Source organism: Diachasma alloeum, unplaced genomic scaffold (genome assembly GCF_001412515.2).
Source record: "Diachasma alloeum isolate Michigan unplaced genomic scaffold, Dall2.0 Dall_scaffold_00192, whole genome shotgun sequence".
NCBI classification, from domain to species: domain Eukaryota; kingdom Metazoa; phylum Arthropoda; class Insecta; order Hymenoptera; family Braconidae; genus Diachasma; species Diachasma alloeum.
Genome location: NW_021680357.1, coordinates 665,604 through 680,624, shown reverse-complemented (window position 1 = coordinate 680,624; position 15,021 = coordinate 665,604). Strand labels below are relative to the sequence as shown.

The window sequence follows — 15,021 nt, the reverse complement described above, 5'->3', positions numbered from 1 at the left end:
GGGGGGGGGGGGGGGGGGGGGGGTGGGGTGAGGCTACCGGGGGATGATGCTTTCCGAGAAATTGTAGGTGGAAGGAGTGGGGCACAGTCGGAAGAGCAGAGTGGGGTGGAAGAGAGCTGAATGTCGGGGTCGCTGAGTATTGATCCGCCGCTTTGTCGAGGGTTCGATATTTCGTTTCTCCTTTTTTCTATTTTCGCGGTCGTACTACGTCACTCGGGGGCCGGGTGGGGGGCAGCCTCGTGGCTATCCTCGACTTTGACTTTGAAAAGTCGCAAAACGACGGGCGGGGCGGCGGAGGTAGCGCAGGGGCTGGAGGATAACGGACGGGAAACGGGTGGGGATGAATTCCGGGATATGACGAGTAAATGTCTGGAATAGTACCTGATATGGGTGGCGGTTCAACGAGGGCTGAGGGTCCAAAGAACGACGGCAGATCGCTGCTCGTTGTAACTGGTGTATTGAGATCCCCGGGTTTGTCCTTGTCGCCAGCATCGCGCAGTTCATCCCGACATTTGCCGCTGCACGCGTCATCATCATCCCCATTTCTCTGAATACTCTTCTCAGCGGACTCCCCCGGCGACGACGGATCGTCGCAGTGGGGCTGTGCATCGCCATGATAATGATTGTGATGATGCCGATGATGTAAATCCGGGGAATTTGAGCTCGCCGGATGCAGCGTCATGCAGCTCGACAGCGTCAACAGTGGGACAGCATTGCCCGTGCCGTTTGACGCGTTAACTGTTGCGCCGGTTGTCGGTGACACGCGTCCAGTCGTCGTCGAACTTGTCGGCGACGTGTTGTACGCGAGGCACGCGTCGAAACTCAGCTGCACAGTTTGGATGTTGTAGCCGTGGGGATGATGACTTGGCGCTGAATGATGGTGATGATGATGATGGAGGTGGTGATGGTGGCCTGGTGGCGGTGACGACAGGAGGAATGGAGCGGCCGCATGATGCTGCGTGCCAACCACCTCAATTCCGTCCATCGTCATTCTCTGGATTGGCGATTGGTCAGCCGCGGTGGTGGTTGACGCCGCCGCGGTTGTTGTTTCTGCCGCTCCGCACTGCGTGTCCTCGCCTGCAGTCGTATCGTTCAACGCAATTATTATTAAAAGACTTATTATTGCTATTTGTAACTTGTCGTTTCAGTGGTTTTATCGTTTTTCAATCAATCTTGTCTCTCTCGTCCCTCAATTTAACACCTAATTTCTCATTATTTTTTAATTGAATCGTGTATTTGAACTTGTTTCAGCGCTAATATCTCCGCACTTGGGATTTTGTCTGAGCAATTACAGTGGGCAATCGGCGGGCCTCAGACGCGCGCACGCGTCACTCTCGCGAAAATGCCCGGTTGAAATTATAACTACAACCGTGATCGCGGCCACACCAAACGATTATAACTTTGCCGTGGGCCGGGGGGAGAGAGGGGGTTATAACCAAGGCACAAGCGTCTCAACCAGTGTGCATGTACTCGTGGACCACACTTGAATAGATCGCACGCGTGTTTATAATCTCTGGGGTTTCATTTTTCCTCTTTCACTCTTCGTTTCGTATTTAGATTCTCATGCCGCCTCGGTAAGCACGCACCAGCAGCTAAACTCCTAGCTATAACGCTTTAATTGTGCTTCAACACAGTATGAGAAGAAATGCCATTTGATAATGCCAGCTACACCTTGCACGATATCACTGTACTCGGAATAATGTTCATTAAATATAATTTATCAATTTCATCACTAGAAGCCGATTAATTGTGGCACTAGCAGTTTTATTATTCCATTGCAATTATCTCAGTATTTATTCCCAACATTTTTCGCATCTCATCTGCACCGCGAAAGTCAATAAACCTCGTTATAGTGGAATTAATATTTTCTTCCTCTTCCTCCGGCTTTACTCGTGTGTCCGCCTCCTCGCGGTTTTGCGACGATCAACGGGTGGCAGGTATACACAAATGCACCGGCGCACAGACAACCGCATGTATTTCACCGAGTCAGAACACATAGACACACACACAACTGAGCACCACGAAAAAAAAAATTAAATAAAAATTGAGATGAATAAAGTACGAAGTGCGTGGGCTTTCCTCAGCGCGTGTCTCCCTTACAGTTACGTTTTACTGTTTTCTTCGTGCGCCCCTGGTATTTTTTTTTTTCTTCACTGTATCTGTCTTAATCCCCGTTTGTTATAGCGAATGTTCGGTGTGTGGGTGCTGCGAGGAGGGATGTGTGGAGGAAGCGCGATGCGTGGGGGTCGCGCACCAACTGAGCTGAGTCTCGGCGCGCCCCGTAGTTTTATGAATGGACCACGGAGACTGTCCCATATTTGGAAGCGGCGAACGACCAACAGCCAATCCCCGCTCTTGAGTTTATCCCCCCACTAGGTTCTACCGGTACGCGACAACCGTCCCGCGCGGCTTTTGCCTCTCCTACTGATTTCCCCTCTCTGGGGGAGGGTTCCCCACCCGCGGTTTTCTCCCCACCGGCCGCGATATTGCCACCCTATCCCACCCGGCGCGCCGTTACCACTCCTCGGTTCCTCTCTTGCCGGCCGCCACCGTCGGCATCGCAGTAGGCTAGTCTCTCTCTCTCTCTCGCTCTCGGGTGCTGCGAGGTCGGTATGCCCTCTCGGTTCGGTCGCCTATATCCCCTCTCTCGGGCTTTTCTCCCGAGATGGGCAAACGTGCGCGCTTCCCCGCCGCTCGTTCTCCAGTGACGTAGCCACCCGGCGTGACGTAGGGAATATCGTGTGGCGCGCGCCCGGCATCCTCTCACATCACCGCTTGAATACACGCGCAGTATGATGCCCCGGCGTGACGAGGGACTGAGATGGTTCTATTTTTTTATGGAGGAGGAAAAATGGGTTCACGGGAGGTGAATTCAGTTCTGGGGATTTTTGACTCTGCAGGTAAACGAGGGTGATGAACTACCCGAGTGGAAATTCTGTTCAGGTCTTGATCAGAAACTGATCAAGTCCGATCCGAAATTCTGATCAGGCATGTTACGCCTCTGCCTTATGTTCTTCCACTAGGGTTTCTCCGCCTTCCATCATTAGGCATTAATTAAATTTAATTTTTTGAGAGAAAAAATTAGTAACTTCCTAGCCGGGAATCGAACCCGGGACCTCCCATGTCGCGACGGGTGCTCTTACCGTCTGAGCTACCAGGACACTTACAAATTTCACTCTCAAATTGACTCATACCCGAGTGGAAATTCTGTTCAGGTCTTGATTAGAAACTGATCAAGTCCCATTCGAAATTCTGATCAGGCATGTTACGCCTCTGCCTTATGTTTTTCCACTAGGGTAGTTTTGACAGTGTTGCTACGTTCACCTCGTGCCGAAAGTACCTTTTCAGTTGCGGGTAAACGAAAAGTAAACGAAGTCTTTTTGTTTACGAGTGAACGAAAAAGGCACAGTTCGGCCACTCGCTGAACGCAATATCATCGTCGAAATAGTATATTTCGTTACGAGTGCGGAAAAGAGTTTTTTCGATTAAAGTAGCTCTACCCTTACGGGAAATTCAAAGATTATTGAACACTGTAAAAAATTGCAGAAAAATTTCTCAATTTAATTATCGTTTTGGTTTTTCAAAGAGGAAATGTTTAAAAATCAGGGTTTAACCCAGTGTCTTATGTGAAAATCAACATTTCCATTGTAATCAAAGAATTTTTTTGACGCCTCATAAAAAACAATCCACTGTTTTGCAAACAAGTTTTATTATTTATTCATAAGAGGGAAATGTTTGAAAGAATATCAATATTTTGCGAAATTTAATTTAGATAATATTGACTGGGTATCAATTTTTTCAAATTTTTTCCATGCAATTTAGTTGAAAAATTTGAAACCTGAAAATATCCAAAAGTACAGCGTAGCCCGGCCGAAGGGTAGAGCTACTTTAAACTGTTTTACCACTTCGCTACTGAATTACAATTTCACTTCACGATTACCTCTCTGCAGGGAAATTTGCCGAGATTGTCGTGATAATTTTTCTCCAACTTTTTTTCTTCAGTTCGTGGGTCATGGCTGCGGTTGGCGGGAAGGGGGCGGAGGGGGGGAGGAATTATTGCAGCGGATAGATGTATGGAGGGGTGCGAGGAGGTCAGAATGTTCTGTTTCCGCGGGTTATATTCGTTTACACATGAACGCGTGGGACTCCTGAAATAGACACGATGATGGGTAAAATCGCTGAGAGAATAGGCTGGCACGGATTCTGGATTTTGGGGATATTTTATTCTCGTGGGAGGTTATGGCACGGGGATTGAGATCTTAGACTGAGGATTGTCTTGATCAATTCTCCATTCATGTTGGCGGAGCATGTTAGATGTGCGGGGGTGGTGGGGAAAGGGCGAGAGTGACAGTGGAGCTGAGTAATTGGCATTGTTTAACTCGGGGAATTAGGTATTCATTGAGGGGAATGTTATCAGTGTCAGGAGCATCGGGATGCGGATTTGGGTTGCTTCAGTGGATTTTGATGACTTCACTTGAGGTAATGAATAATTTGATGAGAAAGGCCTTGCTGGGAATTTCGGGTCGATTATTCTGGGAATCTGGGAAATTCGGGGAAATATGTTTTTGAATTTTTAATTTTTTGAAAATTCTGCGTAATTTGGTACTGAATATTTATTGTTTGATTGAAAATTCTGATGAGTTGGGCATTCTCGTCTTTCGGTTGTTCAAAAAATTTTAATTTCACTGGATTTTCAGTGAATTTTCATGATTTTTTTTCCCTGAATAGAATTCCATGCTGAACTCCTCGGAATTACTACTGAATGGCCCTTCAAAAATTTCATCAAGTGACAATTTCCCGCGAATTTCAAGAAATTCCACCATTAAATATTCACGATTTGATGAAAAAGTTGATGGAAAATGTAAATTTTCAGGGAAATGAATAGAAATATTCGGGCTTTGATTGAAAATCCAATGAAATTTTAATTATTTTCTGACAGTATCCTTAGAAATTTCTATCAAGTTACAATTCCATCGAAATTTCGAGAAATTCTGCGAATAAAGTTATAGTTTGATGATAAAATTAATGAATAAGGTAAATTTTAGGTCAATTATTCCATGAAAAAAATTGAAATTCGGAATATTTAGGGATTTTCGTGAATTTTCAATTAGTAGAAAATTCAGAAGAATTTGGCACTGGATATTCATGCTTTTATTGGAACCTCAAGTGAGTTGGAGAATTTTCTTCCTCCGGCTGCTCAAAAATTTGGAATTCTACTGAATTGTCAATCAAATTTAAAATTTCACGGTTTATTCTCCTTTAAATCGAATTCAATGACAATCACCTGGAAATTACTAGTAAAATATTTCGTAACAGTATTATATTGTTGGCCATTTTTATCGAGTTTCACCGAAATTCCAAGGAATTCTATCATGAAAAATTCAGAATTAATGATAAATGTTAATGCCAGGTTGACTATTCCATGAAAACGAATAAAAATCAGGGGAAATTCATGTTATAATTGAAAATTTAATGAAATTTCAATCATTCTCTAACAGTGTTCTTAGAAAATTTTATCAAACGACAGTTCCATTGAAATTTCGGGAAATGCCCCGAGCTATAATTAAAAATTCGAGTGCTACACCCAAGAATTTGGAATTCCATTCTCTTTTCAGTGAAACTTGAAATTTTACGATTTTTCTCTCCTAAATCGAATTGAAGATCGAAGATATCGTCAGAGCTTTCATTTGAGCCTCAATTGACCCTAAGATTCCGAGCATTGTACGATGATTTTATTATTTAAAAATTGCAGGTCTGAATTTGCATCGCGATATTGAGCCGTTAAAAATATTTTCAAAATCTAAAAAAAAAAATGAGAAAGATTTGAAAATTAGAAAGTTTGTTGCAGGAAGATCGATGAAATAATTATAAAATTGCAATTTTTGAAAATTATTTATTTCTATAAATAATCAATTCATCGTAACAGATTTATTCATATTCAGAATTTTACCAGAAATCGATTTCATTCTTAAAAAAATAAGGTTTCCGAGAGTTTAAACAATTTCAATTATTTGTTTATAAACAACGAATGTTTATAAATAATGTTTTATTATTATCTATTGAAAAATGAATAATTCTGCGTAAAATGTCATTTTAATAACGCTGAATATTCATTTTTTTTATTTTTCTCGCGCAATTAACAAAAAAAAATTAAAATTAAAATTTGTTAATTGACAAATTTTATGATTGAGAATGGTTGAATCTATAGTGTGATCTGTACCGAACTGCAAAAGATACTTGGACATCCTTAATAACTCCCTTAAAAATGACAACTAAACTCCCCCTAAAATTTCAATTTCTCTCCAACAATGTTGTCGCACCTCCGGTGCAACCACCTGACGCCCCTATTAGGAATCTCGCAGTGGCACGCGCTGCCTATCCATATCACACGTTGAAGTTTTCCCTGGCAACACTCGGGCGCGCGCCCGAGCATACGCCACACACGTACTGCCCTCTTTCTCAGCTTTTTAAATTCCTCTCGCTCCCTCTTATCGCGAGACTCAATCGTCTGTTGCAGTCGGGTCAACAGTGTTGGTTAATGCACACGTATTTTGTGGATGTGGGAACCGCTCTAAAATTATCGGGATAAGCACAGTGGCAATACGGTGGGCGCGTTACTATTAGTGTCTCGACACGACTCGCTTTTGCGCGGGCGAAGTGTAACTATTTTCGGACGCACACGCAACCACCTGAGCCAACCATCCCCAAATATCCGAGAATGACTCGGTGGTATTCGACATAATGTATCGAAATATCTGAGTCATCTTGACAATTTTCGGGATTCTTTTAATTTGTAGTCCATCGAATTATTTTCGGACGAGGGGTCAATGCTTTTTTTTCCCTTGGTCACTCCTTGTTTTCACGGGTTGTGGACGGGTGGAATTTTCGAAAGAAATTTCTAACACTTGACGTTTTTCTTGAATCGAGGATTTTGCTTCACCCAGAGAAATTGTGTATTCGCATCAGATTAAATTCTTAATTTGAAAATTTTCTATTGATTGGGAAGAGAATGGTTTGATTATGTGGAATAAATAATTCTTTGAACGATTCATTTGACCCACATAAACGACTATTACATCTTAACAAAGTCATCTTTAAGGATGTTTAGCCAGCGTCGGTAAATGCTTGGTAAATGTGTTTTTTTTTCGTGGTCACGGAAAATTGTGTAATTTTTTCGGCTGACAGGAGAACAGATAAAACTAACTTTTCTACGTTAAAACGTTTCCCTTGGTCACTCCTCGTTTTCTCGGGTTGTGGACGGGTGGAATTTTCGAAAGAAATTTCTAACACTTGACGTTTTTCTTGAATCGAGGATTTTGCTTCACCCAGAGAAATTGTGTATTCGCATCAGATTAAATTCTTAATTTGAAAATTTTCTATTCATTGGGAAGAGAATGGTTCGATTATGTGGAATAAATAATTCTTTGAACGATTCATTTGACCCACATAAACTACTATTACATCTTAACAAAGTCATCTTTAAGGATGTTTAGCCAGCGTCGGTAAATGCTCGGTAAATGTGTTTTTTTTCAAATAATTTGATGCTAAAAAATAGTGTAAATTTCGTACTGTCTGTTGATGTGTTTTGGGATTAGGGGTCAATGATTTCTTTGTCACTTCCCTTTTTCACGGGTTCTGGATGATTGGAATTTTCGTAAAAGAACGTTTGAAATTTTCACAGAAATTGTGAATAAAAACGAAAACAGAAACAAACATTGAATAAAAATTTTATTAGAAGCTCTACGAATGAATGATTTATTTAATTCAAATTAAGTTTATTTAGTTAAATGAATCGTTTTGAAAAATCCAAATAAAGATGAAATGTGAATAAAATTTTTATTAGAAGCTCCATGAATGAATCCATTAATTTCATGCAAATGAAATTTATTTCTTCGGCTGCGTAGATCACAAATAATTTTCCCTATTAAGAGGATGTTTTCTTCACAGCAGAATTTTATTTTCAATTGAAAAAAGAAAGACTTGTTTTACTTTTGTGGCTCTTGACATGAAACAGAAATAAATCTAGTGAAATCCAAAAATTCTCGTTGATCTGATGGAATTTTTTCACGTTCGAACGTCTCGAATTGAGGAAAATATTCTCAATTTTTCTTGTTTCTCTCCATCCACTTTCTTACTGACCGAGCATAACGTTGCTCTGCTTTTGGGTGCATTCGCCTCTGACTCAAAACGAGTTTATTGTCATTCTCTACGTACTTTATCGTGTTGACTGGTGTTACAAGATTCTTGGTATTTTTTTTATCAACATTTTTCAGTTGAATATATTCAGACATAAATTGACGTGCACGTATTACAGTTCAAGGAATTTATAGCGAGAAATTGTAAAGAAAGAGAGGAGATTGTGGCCGGGAATTTTGTTAGTTATTTTTGTCTATGTTGAAAACAATTTTCGGAGTCATTCGGAAAAATTTACGTTTAGGGTATATGATTCCATTCTAAGGAGAAGAAACGAATTTAGTCCGCCCACCTAATTTTCGAATGATGAATAAAAAAAAATGCTTAACACTAGTGGAAAAAAATTCCAATTGGGGATAAAGTTTTGAGATTTCAAATTTCACAGAAAATTTCATGAAATTCCAAATTTTTCAAATCAAAGAAAACTTCTCACGAAGATTTCTTTTGGTAAAAATTTGGTACTCGAAATTGAGATTCGACAATTAAGGGTCATAGGGTCGAAATAAGGGTGTCGAGGATCAAAATAAGGGCCACGGGGTTAGAATAAGGGTCATGAGGCCCAGAATAAGGATTACGAGGTTCAGATTAAGGGTCAACAAGGGTCACAAGGGTATTAACGGGCATATGGGTCAGATTAAGGGCCATGAGGGTCAGATTGAGGGTCACAAGGGTCAGAATACGGTTTACGAGGTTCAGATTAGGGGTCACAGGGGTCATATCGAGGATCATATGGGTCAGATTAAGGGTCGCGAGTCAGATGAAAGGCTACATGGGTCAGATTATGGATCACAAGGGCCATATAACGATCATATGGTTCAGATTACAGATCATCAGGGTCACGAGGCTCAGAATAAGGGTTACGAGGTTCAAATTAGGGGTTACAAGGGTCATATTAAGGATCATATGGGTCTGATTAAGGGTCGCGAGGGTCAACTGAAGGGCAATAGGGGTCAGATTAAGGGTCACAAGGGTCAGAATAACGATTGTAAGGGTCACATTAAGGGTCATGAGGGTCAGGATAAGAATCACAAGGCTCAGAAGGCTACGAGGTCCAGATTAAGGGTCACAAGGGTCAGAATAAGGATTATGGGGATCATACGGGGGTCATATGTGGGTCATATGGGGATTGACGAGCGGAGTGAGCAGCGAGGAAAAGCGCGGGGAAAAATCAATTTCTTGAATTTTTTCGACCCCCCTGACTACACCATAAAAACCGTAGAAAATGAATGCCTCTTCAAGTGCGATTTCCTCAGTTCAACAATTCACCTCTTCCCGGTAATTTGTCAAACCCTAAAGACCCCCCACTTATCCCCACGTGACCCCTCAAGGCAGAGCGATTAATCGGAAAATTGAATAGACCCCTCTGCATTACCGCGGTACTGAAATAAATATGAATTACCGGTGCCCATGACTTACGAGGCGCGACAGGAATCGACAAATTTCAGTTGTCCCGCGGGCTGATTCCCATGAATTACCACCCAGCTCTCTCATTATGGAATGACGAGATGGTCAAAAAAGTTGTGAAAAAACTCATAAATCAGTGGGCCCGAGGATAAACGCTCGGGTGAAGAAGTTGAAAAATACAAAATAAGTGTAAAAACTCGGGGCGGCACGCTCTCGCACGTGTTATAACGCACATTTCCTCGCACGATTGCCCTCGGGTGGTCGCGTGCCGCGAAGGATTCGCGATCGATAGCGCGTTGAGGTGAAAAAAAGAAATAAATAAAAAAGGAGAGAACGAGGTACACAGAGACCGGAGATACGCGAGTGCGAGAAAGGGGGAAAGAATGAGACAGAGAAATTGGAATCGGTAAAGCGAAACGCGTTCACCTTTTATACATCAAACTGGATGGCAGTAAATTGGACCGAGTCGGAAGCTGTTTTGTGTGGTTGAGGTATGTTGCTTGGGAATACAGTATTGGGGAGAGGTAGAATGAAGGGATAACGATCGACAACAAGAAGAGTTGAGTGGAAAAACATTGGCTGTCAGCGGTTACGATTGACTCGACGACACAGAGCGTGAGCGTCTGGAGATTGATCGATGCGAGATGGGGGGAAAAAGGAAGGATTCGAGGGGAGAGTGTCTTCATTCCACTGTACCTTGTCATCATCGATCCTTTTCGTCTGCTGTGTACTCCCGGGGAATATTTCCGTTCATTTGTTTGTAAACATTGGAGGTGGTGTCCTTGGGAGGATTCAGGGCAGGGAATATCGACGGTGCAGCGTCGGAAATTTGTTTAAAGTGGTGCGTGTGGTGATCAACGGGGGGCGAAACGGAAGGGGAGGCTTATTGTTCTCGAGCCCTGATTCAATCGCTGACCACGAAGTTTTCCAATTTTCAAGTAAGTATTTAGTGTGCATTTGAACATTTTTTGAGTATTGATTTTATTTATCAGATTGATTCATTTTTTTCTCATCACCTTCGGGTGTCAAATAATTTTTATTGGATGTTTTTCTAATTATTGAAATGATGTTAAAATGCGTCTCGAGTTGGTAAACCTGTCGAGTGTTTTCTCTCTCTCAGTTCCATGGTCCAACCCATACCTTTTCCATGATGCTCACTGACACTCGGATCACGCGCCTGCGCGTGAGCGCGGAATTGCCCCGAAACTCATAATTTTCTGAATCATTTGTTCAAATAACTTTCTCATGAAATCTGAAAAAATCTGAAACTTATACATGTTCTCAAGAAAGATTTGGTTCATCACCCACTAGTTTTTCGTCAATAGTTGATTATTTTTTTGGGTGCCATGGAAATTTCCCTAATTGAGAGTGGAGTAACCTCGGAGGTTATAGCTGGAGGGGTTACAAAAACATCCAAATTTCATTATTTTTTTTCTTGAGACTGAGATCTTAAAAAAATGTGCAAAAATTCTCAATGATGCAGCATACTCGGGCTTTTCTCCCATGAGTTTTCCAATTTTTTTCATTATTTTGACTTTTTACACGAGATGCCTTAATTTACAACAACGATTTAAGATCACATCATTCATGAAAGTTACTATTCATTGTGAAAATTCAATAAATTTCAGTTTTTTGTGGTGAGCTATTATATTATTGGTATTTCAAGAACAGCTTGAATTTCACACCTCATCATAAAAAATGAATATTAAATTGAATTGAATTTTCAATAAATTGAGAATTTCGTGAAATAATGGTCTGAATTTTTGTTATTTTCAATCATTTTTGTTGTCGTATGAATCTGGAAATTAGAATTTCATTGAATATTCAACGAATTTTTCTGATTTTTCACGAACAAAACGAAGCTAAATTTCATGTAAATTTAGTGTTGTTAAAAATTTCAAGCTTTTGATTCGAAATTTCAAGAGTTTTTTTCTAACAGTGTGAAGCGAAAGATGATTATTCCCTTTCAAGAACGCAAATTTTATAGGTTTGAACGTCTTTTTAACAGCAGTACCTCCGAAGGAGTAATAGTTGCGAGTTTTTGCGGAGAAAGTACGTTGAGAAGGATAAATTTCCCGAGTCATTCTCTGTACAGTTTTACGTCACTCCGTTCAGTAATCTTTTCATCGACCTTGGCCCCATGTAAACATAAGGGACACACGAAACGGATTAATATTGCGTCTCGCCTCACAATTCTCCCGTACGACTAAATCCGAATTTTCTACTACTTCCTGAAAATCGGTGTTCACGGAGAGAAATTTTTTATAAAAATTCTAGTGCTAGCACGGGAAAAGAGGCGCAAAGTGACGGACAGGAAAAAATTCCAGTGCCGGCACTAGAAATTTTATTGGGGAAAACGTGAATTTTTCCCCGTATTTCTGTGAAAATTTTACAGAAATCCCCGAAAATTTTACCTTAACAGCCCTAGAATTTTTCACAGCCGGTGGATTGTGATTTTTTCCAGTATTCGTACTAGAATTTTTCTAGAAAATTTCTCACCGTGTTGCAAAAAAAAAAATTATGAAATCGATAACAAACCAAATTTTTTTAACAGTGTAATTGAAGAACCTCCGCAGTAAATTTTGGGGCTGTGGAGTGGGGGAAAATATCAAAGGTTCCAACACTCCGCTGCATCCTTTGAAAAAAAAAATGAAACGACGAAAAGAATTTATTTGGTTCGAATTTGAAAGTCTCAAACATGAATAATTGTTCTGCTTTCGACAGCAACGAAATATTTGGCTCAAGAGGCGGATAATTGGACTGAAATCTGCACGTCTCCTTGATTTCTCCATTAAATTGTAATTTTCCAACGACGAAATTCCTTGAAACCCCGGCGCAACTGTCACTTGACTAAAATTTCCAACGAGTGTTCTGGAATTTTTTCGTTCTCACTGTAAACACTTCGAATTTTGAGAGCCCTCCATTGGGAATGCCAGTTAAATCTCTAGCAGTGATATAGCGTCTAACGGTGAATAAGACATAAATTTATACCACCGTATAAGGTGACAATTTTCTAGACGAGCCTCACATTGCGCAATCCCCTTTTTTCATCATCGAAATTGTTCACAATCTAAATCAGTCTGAATGGGCTAAGCAGATTATCTACAATGTTGAATTTAAATTAGCCCGTCGGCATGAGTTGAGAAAAAAATTGATCATTTTTCGACTCCACAGTTGGTAGTTGACTCACGCATGTTTTTGCGCGGCAAAAAAACCCGAAGACTCTAATTCTCCCACCATTTATGGAACGTTTCCGGTAATTACTGGTGTAGGGAGGGCTCTATGCGGCCAGCGAGATACAATGCGCGATACATAGACGGTAGAAAAAGTCAATTGATCGTTGGCTTTGAACGATGCCTAATTCCAGTATCACCTCGTTCATTTATATCTCCACTTCGCCGGCTATCGATCGATGATGCCACAAATAAACAACTGAGCAGCCTTTTTTCTGTGTCCGTTATTTCTTCTCTTGAGTCACGAGTAGAAAACTTGAAATTGAGACGATTATCTTTAATTGGTGAAGAGGGTTAGAAGAAAATTATTTCCACAGAATAAAAAATAGTGTTTTGTAGTAAAAAGTATTGTAATATTGTATTGGAATTTCGTGATAAAAAATTTTGTCAAGTGACATTTTTAATGAATTCTTGGAGAATTTCGTAATTGAACATCATCAATTTGCGAAAAAGTCCATGAATGTTTAATAGAAATTAGGAATATATATTCTTGATTTTTTAATTAATGGAAAATTCAGCTTAATTTGGCATTAAAGCGTTATGTTTCGAATGAAAATTAGAGTAAATCGAGGAATTCTTGTCTTCCTGCTGCAGAAAGTTAGAAATTTCATGATCCTTCCCTCCTTCTAAAAATTACTACTGAACTGCGGATGTAACTTCATTTTTTTCATTTTTTAACAGTAAAAAAAATGAAGTTGACAGGAATTTTTACTAAACTTCTTGGCAATTGTTATAAATTGACAGTTCCACGGAAATTTCAAGGAATTTTAACATGGAAAAGTCACAATTATCCCCACTTTTCCGTCTATCAATCGATGATGCCAAAAATAAACTACTGAGTATTACTTTTTTCTGTGTCCGTTATTTCTTCTCTTGAGTCATCAGTGGAAAACTTGAAATTGAGACGATTATCTTTAATTGGTGAAGAGGGTTGGAGGAAAATTATATCCATAGAACAACAAATACAGTGTTTTGTAGTAAAAAGTTTTGTCCAGTGACATTTCTAATAAATTATTGGAGAAGTTCGTAATTGAACATTAACAATTTGCGTCAAAATCCATGAATATTTAATAGAAATCAGGAAAATATATTCTTGAATTTCTAATTAATGGAAAATTCCGCGTAATTCGGCACTAAAGATTTACATTTTGAATGAAAATCAGAGTAAATTGAGGAATTCTTATCTTCCTCCTGCAGAAATTTTGGAGTTTCATGATCCTTCCCTCCTTCTAAAAATTACTACTGAACTGTAGATGTAGCTTCATTTTTTTAACAGTAAAAAAATGAAGTTAACTGCAATTTTGCTAAACTTCTGCAAATTACAGTTCAGTTATTCCATGAATACTAATAGAAATCGGGAGAATATCTAAATAAATAAATATTCTTAAATATATAAATATCCAAGAATAATAATAGATAATATACAATTTTGTATATATAAATAATAATATATAATTTTATAATATTTATAATATACAAATATTCTTGAATTGAAAATTCAAGAATTCAATGGAAAATTCTGCGTAATTTGGTACTAGAGATTCATGTTTCCATTGAAAATTCTAAGAAGTTAAGGAATTTTCCTTTCTGTTGCTGAAAAATTTGAAATTCAATCGTCTTTCCAAGGAAATTTGGAATTTCATCATTTCCCCTCCCCATTAACAGCATTCAATGTCTCTCTCTCTCCCTCTCCTGAAAATTACTCCTGACCTGTCGATGCACCTCAATTTTTAAACATTTCATACCCAACCGCCAGTTCCCCGAAATCCCAAAGAATTTCGTCCTCAAAAAATCTCAAATTCCTGATAAAACCCGTCTAAATGAATTAAACTAAATTACAAAATCAGCGCTCCTCCCGTCTCCCCGAAACTATTCCCTCATTCCCCACCCGTCCGATTAAAAAACCCCGCAGTACCCATTCAGAACAATCCCCCCAATTCGAGACCAATTTTTTCCTCCATTTATTCCCCCCAAAACCGTATTCGTGCGAGCAGCAAATTTACACGAGTGTACGACGCTGTAAATAAAGTACCGAATGAGAAGGGAGAAATTTTATACACGGTGAGGCTACGCATAAGGAGTGTGTTTGCAATCCCGTCGCACATTCGAAGACCTAACGGATGCGTAATTCTCATCGAGAAGGCAGGCGGGCGGTCTTAAACGCAAGATGGTTATAATGCCAAGACCAGGA

At 39.9% G+C, this 15,021-nt stretch overlaps 1 protein-coding gene across 2 annotated transcripts in view; it reads right to left on the bottom strand.

The window, feature by feature from the left end:
- The window catches only part of LOC107048417 (early growth response protein 1-B), a 36,383-nt gene that overhangs the window by 6,480 nt on the left and 14,882 nt on the right, over nucleotides 1-15,021 (bottom strand). Inside the window, exon 1 of one of the 2 annotated variants that reach the window (XM_015271575.1) lies at nucleotides 382-1,243. The exons of the other annotated variant lie outside the window; for it this stretch is intronic. Within the exon in view, the coding sequence (XP_015127061.1) occupies nucleotides 382-991 (610 nt within the window). The 5' untranslated portion in view covers nucleotides 992-1,243. Of the gene's footprint in view, nucleotides 1-381; nucleotides 1,244-15,021 lie in introns of those variants that run through there. 2 annotated transcript variants of the gene reach the window in all.